This window comes from Garra rufa, chromosome 23 (genome assembly GCF_049309525.1).
Source record: "Garra rufa chromosome 23, GarRuf1.0, whole genome shotgun sequence".
Taxonomy (NCBI): domain Eukaryota; kingdom Metazoa; phylum Chordata; class Actinopteri; order Cypriniformes; family Cyprinidae; genus Garra; species Garra rufa.
Genome location: NC_133383.1, coordinates 13,711,126 through 13,720,244, shown reverse-complemented (window position 1 = coordinate 13,720,244; position 9,119 = coordinate 13,711,126). Strand labels below are relative to the sequence as shown.

General features: G+C 38.2%; 1 protein-coding gene across 1 annotated transcript; it reads right to left on the bottom strand.

Annotated features, from left to right (window-relative positions):
• Positions 1–80: 80 nt before the first annotated feature.
• Positions 81–5,743, bottom strand: rhbdd2 (rhomboid domain containing 2). Its single transcript, XM_073830128.1, has 4 exons — positions 5,455–5,743; positions 3,715–4,119; positions 2,357–2,507; positions 81–685 (listed from the first exon to the last, which is right to left on the bottom strand). The coding sequence occupies exons 1-4, from the start codon at positions 5,633–5,635 to the stop codon at positions 271–273; spliced, it is 1,152 nt and encodes a 383-aa protein (XP_073686229.1). The 5' UTR covers positions 5,636–5,743; the 3' UTR covers positions 81–270.
• Between the last annotated feature and the right edge of the window lie 3,376 nt (positions 5,744–9,119).

Genomic DNA, 9,119 nt, shown 5'->3' with positions numbered 1-9,119 from the left:
AAACAGTTTTACCGTTTACTGGACTAATGAACCAGAAGTCTCACCCATAGGCTTACTTCTGCTTTAAGAAAAGGTGGATATAAAATGGATAAAGAATTTATTAAAACATAGGATAAAAAATGTATTACTCAAGTTTTTAATTTAAGGTACAAAATTAGCAAAACAGCAACTGTAAAAAATTAAAAACATCACCCAGGTTGCAAAGTTGCACATCTGGAGCCTTCTGAATTTTAGGAACATGAGGTATCAAACAAACAAACAATCAAATCTCTAGGGTGACAATGGCACAGAGGCTCCAGAAGTTGTTGTGGGAAATGTAGACACTCCAGACTCTGACTGAGAGATTGGAGGTGTGAATGGCACTCCTGGTTGAGGTAGTTTAGTAAAGGGCTGCCCTGCCATGTTGACTGGAGGTGGCCTGAACTGATGCTGAGCGTATGGGGATGTTGGCATACACGGGCTGTGCCCATGATGACATCCATGACTGTGACCATGACCATGTCCATGTCCGTGATTGTGACCAAAGCCGACTCCAGCGTAAGGTGAAGTAAATGTGTGTTGCTGTTGAGGATACAGTGAGACGGGCCAACCGTCGAATGTGTTGGGAGGACGTCCTGTAACTTGACCATTGGCGGCATTTACTGGAGTGTAGGCCTGGACAGGGTACGACCCTGGTGGAATGTCTCTGGAATTACAAATATGAGTATTTTCAAGTTAGAAAATATACTGAGAAAAAAGTATTCTTGTAGCTTTATAACATTGCGGTTGAACCACAGATGTCACATGGACTATTTTAACAATGTCCTTACTACCTTTTACAGGCTTGAATGTGTCAGTTGCATTGCTGTCTATCCAGGGACAAAAAGCTCTTGGATTTAATCAAAAATATCGTATTTGTGTTCCAAAGATGAACGAAGGCTTAAAGGTCCCATATTGTCAAAATCGAAATTTCCTTGCTTTTTTCATGATAACTGAGGTCTAGGGGCTATGTAACTACCATATGAGTTTCAAAACAGTCAATCCACAGTAAACTGCACACAGCCTGCTTAAAGTGGCTGTTCATTTTCACGAGCCGCTGTGACTTCCGTAACGATGTGACGTCCGATCTACTCAGTCACCGCCTTCAGTCACCACCCCGAGCACCAACCACTGTCCCACCCTCCTTTTGTCAAACCCAGACAATATCGTGTCCATAACATTGCTAAGCAACAACAACATGAAAACAAGTCGAGAAAACCCTGTTCAGTCGATAGATGTCGAAACTACATCATTGCACTGGCTTCAGAACAACGTGAATATAAGAGACCAGAGGCACGTCAACTTCAGCCTCTTTCACACAGCGATTCCGGTAAATACACGGATAATGTGTCCCATGATTTGTTCCGGAGTTGTTTGATTTGGTTCATTCACAGTTGTTTTCTGGAATCTGTGCGTGCTTTACACACAACCCATAAAGACATGACGTTTAGATGTGAGATGTAATGCGACGCGTACGTTTCACTAAACTGAAACTAACCTGAACAAACTGTGCTTCAGCGCTGATAGTGAGGAGCTGGCTCTGCCCGATCGCCGCTTCATTCCACTTTGCACTTATTTTTTCGTCGTGAAGAGTCGCATGATAACGTGCATCATCACTACAACACTGCCTTTATGGTTCTGGCTTTTGTTCACACAGCGCTCGTTCCCGTAATTTTCCAGAATCAGCGCGCATTGTGAAAGGGGCTTTACTAAAGCAACAGTTATGTAGCTTACTGCATTCGGTGTTTGAAAAAGAAAAAACATTAATGATCATTCTGAAATATCCTGTTGAGTATCAGCAGGCTAGGCTCTCTCTATGGCTCTGGGTTCGGCTAAAGCATACATGACCGTAGTTACCTGTGGTTGGCCTGGCTGTGCGTCACTCAGAAAACAACAGGCCAATCAGAAGAGAGGCTCATGAATATTAATTAGATGGGCCAAAATCGACCTGTTTTTGACAGAGCTCCTAAAAAAGGAGCTGTAAAAATATATTGAGATGGATTTTGGCACTTATACCGCAAATATATATTCTTAAGGACATCAACAACTAAAATAAACCTCCAGAAATGTGTACAATATGGGACCTTTAACAGGTTGGAACGACATGAGGGCGAATAATTAATGACAGAATTTTACATTTTTTGGTGAACTATCCATTTAAAACTTTACCTAATTTAGTATTCCTTGTTGAAAATGAACTAACTAGCATTTTCGGGAACCCAAAATGTAAAATCACATCAAAATGACCAGAACACAACATAAAGGTTCCATTTTTTTAAGACCCATGTTCTGTGGTTGAAATGAATCTTTGACATAACGATTTCCATTATTCACTCACGTGAGGTCAAGTGGCTTTTTGCGGTCTTCGGTCGATGCAGGGATGAACTGGACACCAGGTATCTGCTTTAGCAAGCGAAAAGGGAACTTCTTCTCTAAAACAGAGGCTCTAGATTCTGACATCTCTAACAATGAAAACCATCCCATTCCATCTACAAGTACTAAGTTAAGGAATAGACTAGGAGTCAACTCTACATTGATTTAACGTGTAAGTTCACTTTCAGAATAAAAATGTCTTGATAATTTACTTAAGATGTTCATGTCTTTCTTCAGTCAAAAAGAAATTAAGGTTTTTGAGGAAAATATTACAGGATTTTTCTCAGTATAGTGGACTTCAATGGTGTCCAACAAGTTAAAGATCCAAACTGCAATTGCGATTCATAAAGTCAGAATTGCCAGATAAAAACTCACTACGCAGACTTTTTTTTTTTTCACAGAATTGCGTGATATAAAATCGCACTGCAATTTATAAAGTCAGAATTGCAAAATAAAAACTCACAATGCTGACTCTTCTTCTCAGAATTTCGTGATATAATCTCACAATTGCAATTTATAAAGTCAGAACTTTTTTCTCAGGATTGCCTGATATAAATTTGCAGTTAAGAGTTATAAGGTCAGAATTGTGAGATATAAACTAACAATGCTGACTTTTTTCACAGAATTGAGTTTCAATGCAGCTTCAAAGGGCTCTACACAGTTCCAGCCGAGGAATAAGCGAAACAATCTAGCAAAACAATCAATAATTTTCTAAAAACAATACAAATTTCTATACTTTTTAACCACAAATGGTCATCTTGCACTAGCTCTGCGATGCACATCTTCGGTTCAAAAAGGTAGGTTAGGGCGAAAAACTTCATCCCATTTTCTCCTCCAACAATCGTCAAACACTGCCATTTTATACTTTTTTGTTAAGGGCTTTTGACGTTTGCACGTTCGCTTTGTCAACACTGGTTCAGTATTTCCACCTACGTCAAACGTGACTTTTCCAACATGACTATATAATGCATGAAGTCAAGCTAGTGCAAGACAAGCTTTTGTGGTTAAAATTATTTAGTTTTCTTAGAAAATGATTGATCATTTCGCTGGATAAGACTCTTGTTCCTCTGCTGGGATCGTGTAGAGCCCTTTGAAGCTGCCTTGAAACTGCAATTTGGATCTTCAACCCGTTGATCCCCATTGAAATCCTATAGAAGTCCTGGAATGATTTCCTCAAAAACCTTCTTTTTCGACTGAAGAAAGAAAGACATGAACATCTTGGATGACATGGGGGGTGAGTAAATTATCAGAAAATTTTATTTCTAAAATTCAACTAATCACTTAACTACATCACAGGATTGTTAGCTTCATGATTAAGGATACGTGAGATTCCTGTAACGATGGCCAGGACGTTGCAAAGGAAGACAGTGTTTGGAAAGAACAGGGTTATAATTGTTAGAATAATCCAGGGGAGAGATGCAGTAGGCACACTGACGCCCATAATATACGCCTTCCGCATAGCAGAATTGATGGTCATCATTCCCAGAACAGACATGGCTAATGGGACGAGCCCATTTACCGAGCTCCTACTGGATGGGGAAAACAGCAGTGACTCTAGCAGAACATGTAGAAGTCCACAGATGGACAACAGCAGCAGGGACCGGTAAAGAAATCTGACCGTTCCTATTCCTCGCTCCACTCCACTACAAGGAAACCCCATCAGGATGGCACTTAGGAACAAATGGGTCATATTCTTGTGGTAGAGGAAATAGGTGAAGAGTTTGTAGACTGTGAAAGAGAGGGAACAAAAAATACATAACACATCTTGTACACACAAAAAAAATTACAAATTGTTTATGGCATATTTATGTATTATTTATTCAAACTTTGATCTGAAGCAAAAACAGGTTTGAAAAAAAAAAAAAAAAAGGTAAGACTACTTAGCCTTTATTAGGGAACTAAAGAGTTCTTTTGGCGGGGATCAGCTTGACCTGTTTCCAAACAGGTTTTTCAAACACACCCTGATCTTCCAGCTAATCCCACCCCTAAACTCACATCATTGGTCGAAGCTGCTAAAGACCCACCTCCAATTTCTCTGATTGGGTAACATATTGGAATAAAATCGGGAGGAATGGACGTACTCTTTTGGCGCTTTTCCACTACACAGTACCAGCTCGCCTCAGCTCGCCTCGGCTCGACTCGACTCGACTCGGCTCTGTTTGGTTTTCCACTGTGTAAAAGTTGTACCTGTACCGGCTTCCAGGTACTTTTTTTCGTACCACCTCCGGCGAGGTTCCAAGCGAGCTGAGGCGAGCTAAGGCGATACTAAAATGTGACGTGAAAACACAGCAGACTGCTGATTGGTCAGAGAGAATCGTCACTAGTCACTGCGTCATCATTGCACGCGCCAGCAATAGTATCCAGAATAACCCCGCCATTTTTAAAAAGTTTGGCCAGAGATTGCGTGACATATCCAATCCATTACATATTATGGCAACTCGGAAGAATACGCCGTGGTCAAACGAGGAGGTGCAGACAGCGGGTGTGTGTCGCGTAGAAGATTACATCACGGCAGTTTCTTGCAGCGTCGCTATGACAACCAGGTACTATTGTGGAGGTACAGGTACAACTTTTACACAGTGGAAAACCAAACAGAGCCGAGTCGAGCCGAGTCGAGTCGAGCCGAGGCGAGCTGAGTCGAGCTGGTACTGTGTAGTGGAAAAGCGCCATTTGTTTTTAATAGCCAATAAACTTTTTAAACACAGTTGAACAGTTTTAAACAAATTGAAGGCGGGACTTTCTCATAACAATTGGTCAAAAATATGTCAACAATATTATTGATCCGTTTTCAAAGAGAGACTACATTTTAAATATACCAAAAAGTGAATTCTATCAAAGTTAAGAAGTATATGTATAGTTGGCACCAGAGGTAAAAGACATGGACGACAAACCACAAAACTCTACTTTTGAGGTGTTTAAGGTATGTCCTGCCCAACATAATGTGATTAACACATTCATTAAGACACAATGAGTTCAACATATACTTTTCTTTTTGTGCCTTGTAGAAGGACAAAGGGGGCTGAGGGAGTCATTTGTGATTTATAAGTTTTAAACAACTCTTACCATGGCCGCTGATGACAGCACTGGACTCCAGACTGAAAAAGTGCTCTGAAATATCTAAGTTATATGGTATGACACTAAAAACACATGACAGCACGATCACAATCACTACCCCACAGGTTAACTCTGTAACCGGTGCAAAATCTGCAAACGTTTTCTTCCAGTTTTTCAAAGTGCTATGCATTTTAAGGATGGAGAATGTGCATCGTTTAAAAGACACTCGTAAAGAATAACTATTTACGGAGAACGGATCCCTTTTGTGTTTTAGGTTTCAGTTCCCAGCGCTTGAACCGCAGCTTCCGCGTTAGAAGACAGGTTATTCAAGGGGATCAAAATGCGCAGCCTTTGCGCAGTTATGTGCAGGCTTTCACACATTTTTCCAATAATGACTGATTGCAGAACAGCAGAACCATACGTCACAGCAGTCACACGGCAGCAGCGCCACGGCAGCAGGCTCAGACGGTAGTGGGCGGAGTCTCCTGCTGCAGCCCAATCAGGTCCCACAAAATATCCGTCCTAAATAGTATTCGAAAATAGAATTGGTATGTCCTAAAAAGTATTCCAAAGATTTCCGGACGGTCTACTACAATTTACCTTTAGAATTCGAAGTACGGATTAATGCGCACTCTAACGGCTATTATATTGCCCACAACACATTGCGTGTTGAACGAGGATTTGATTAGAACTACAAATACGCATAAAAAGTGTAAAAAAAACTACAAACATGGCGTATATGCGCGACCAACGGATGGGTAGAAAAATGGGCTTTAAGTTATAAATAATCAGTGTGTAACCTTATAAAAAAATATTTATTTAATGTTATTCGCGTTATATTTCATGTGCAGCAACATAATGAACTTTTATAATGGCAGAAACAAATGATGAGAGTCTGCTGGCCAAAGAGCCCTTCATGTTTCACTTTGAATTTAAGGATGATATGGACATTTCCTTAATGAGTGTGTGAACAAATCATGCCTCTGGATTAATTGCATGTTTAAAGAGTTTTGATTTATTTTAGGTTTAAACTAATTTAGTTAGGTGAGTAATGTGTGGTTATTATTGTTGTTAAATGTGTGCCTTCTGTGCTATATGTTTTGTTTGATTTTGTAATATTTTTTGGAAAATCCAGTTTATGATGGGTATAGTGTATAGTACATGGTATTATGTACAATGAAAAATTGGTTAATACTGAAATGATTAGGTAAAAAATATAGTTTAACTAAATAAAAACATTCTATTGCTCAAGTTTTGTTTTGTTTTTTGTTTGAGCTTTGTACTCAGTTTATACTGTTTAAAAATATATAGAAAAATATAAGTTGATCATTATTTTCACCCACTTTCGATCTCAGATGGAGACTCCGCCCACTACCGTCTGAGCCTGCTGCCGTGGCGCTGCTGCCGTGTGACTGCTGTGACGTATGGTTCTGCTGTTCTGCAATCGGCCCTATCTCCATTTTTTAGCCTCAGACGAGTATCATGCACATACTACTTTAAACAGAGCGACTAATAACTGTCAGTGAAATTTCGCTAATGTAATATTTTCAGTGGTCACAAATAGTCCTCTTTTGTACTAAACCTCACAAAGTGCTTTCAGAAACAGAATGAAAATTATTTCCAAGTATGCTCGTAAGTACGCTTCTTAATTTGAAAGCCCGTTTTTCGCCTGCCAATGAAATAAAAAATAAAAAAGGATATCGCGACTTTTTATCTCGCAATTCTGTATTTTTCTCAGAATTGCGTTACAAAAACGTGCAATTGTAAGTTATAAAGTCAGAATTACGAGATACAAAGTCACAATGCTGACTTTTTTCTCAGAATTGAGTGATATAAACTCGCAGTTGTGATTTATAAAGTCAGAATTGCAAGATAAAAGCTCACAATGCTGACTTTTTTTCTCAGAATTGAGTGATATAAACTTGCAGTTATGAGTTATAAAGTCAGAATTGTGAGATATAAACTCACAATGCTTACTTTTTTACTCAGAATTGCGTGATTTAACCTAAATTGCGATTTATAGTCAGAATTGTGAGATAAAAACTCACAATGCTGACTTTTTTCTCAGAATTTCGTGATATAAACTCAGAATTACAAGAAATAAATCAGAATTGTGAGATAAAAACTCACAATGCTGACTTTTTTCTCAGAATTGCATGATATAAACTTGCAGTTATGAGTTATAAAGTCAGAATTGTGAGATATAAACTCACAATGCTGACTTTTTTACTCAGAATTGCGTGATTTAACCTCAGTTGCGATTTATAGTCAGAATTGTGAGATAAAAACTCACAATGCTGACTTTTCTCTCAGAATTTTGTGATATAAATTCAGAATTACGAGAAATAAATCAGAATTGTGACATATAAACGCACAATGCTGACTTTTTTCCTCAGAATTTCATGATATAAACTTGCAGTTATGAGTTATAAAGTCAGAATTGTGAGATAAAAGCTCACAATGCTGACTTTTTTCTCAGAATTTCGTGATATAAACTCGAAAAATTCAAAGAAATTTAGAATTGAGAGATATAAATGCACAATGCTGACTTTTTTCTCAGAATTGCATAGTATAAACTCGCAATTGCGAGTTATAAAATCAGAATTGCGAGATGAAAACTTTTGTGATACAAATTTGCAGTTGCGAGTTATAAAGTCCAATTTTGAACATCTGATGTTCTCAGAATTGCGAATTTGTATCTCACAATTCTGACTTAACTTTTTGAAAAAAAATTTGCGTTATAAAAAGTCAGAATTGAGAGTTTATATAGAAAAACCGTCACAATTGCAAGATACAAAACTCGCAATCTGAGAAAATCTATTTCACAGAATTGCCTGATTACATATCACAATTCTGACTTTATAACTCACAGTTGCGAGTTTGAATCACGCAATTTTGAGAAAAAAAGTTGTAAACTCTCAATTGTGAATAAAAGTCGCAATTACCTTTTTTCTTTTTTATTTAGTGGGGAAAATGGGCTTCCACATTTTAGTGAAGCTTCCAGTAAACAGAAAAAGTACTGAGATAAATGAGCTATTCTGTGGGTGTTGCGTATTAGGTCAAATTATAGAATCAATATGAATTAAAATAGCATTATTCCTTTTATATACAGGTTATAAATCTAAACGTTATTTGCATATATTATGAATCACTCATACTTAGCTAAATCTGTTTGATGGGAAACAACTTAATGTGATGAATAATGCTTCTTGAAATCAGTCTGGCCTGTAATATCCTATCGTTTCTCTAATTTGGACTTCCTGGGGAATTGGTTAATTGTCCATTTCGTCCATTTATCGCTGTGTAAAGGGAATGTACCCTCCCCTATGGGTCAAATGAGGATTTGGAGTTGATAGGAACTAGAGAGATTGTTAACAGATAAAGTTTTATATTTAAAAAATAAACACATAAAGAGATTAAATCTTGCTCTTATGGATACAGGTAAACAGCCAAAAACAAAACATGGGGAAGGTGAGCTCAGGTGCAAACCCCACCCGCTCTTTGTTCAGTAAAACACAGGTGTACAAAGTCACGAGTATGATGTAGGTTTGGGTGGAACAACTTAAACTGACGCAAAACCCAAAGCGGTTATTACATTCCATTGAAATGAAAGCTCTGCCTGTTAAAAGCAGCTTGACCTGTTAGTCAATGAAGCTGATTTACAAGAGATAAAT

Coding starts and splice junctions, on each gene's coding strand:
- rhbdd2 (XM_073830128.1), bottom strand. CDS start 5,635: ATGCATAGCACTTTGAAAAACTGGAAGAAAACGTTTGCAGATTTTGCA. Junction 4,120..5,454: donor TGCTGTCATCAGCGGCCATG/GTAAGAGTTGTT, acceptor TCTCTTTCACAG/TCTACAAACTCTTCACCTAT. Junction 2,508..3,714: donor CATCGTTACAGGAATCTCAC/GTATCCTTAATC, acceptor TAGTACTTGTAG/ATGGAATGGGATGGTTTTCA.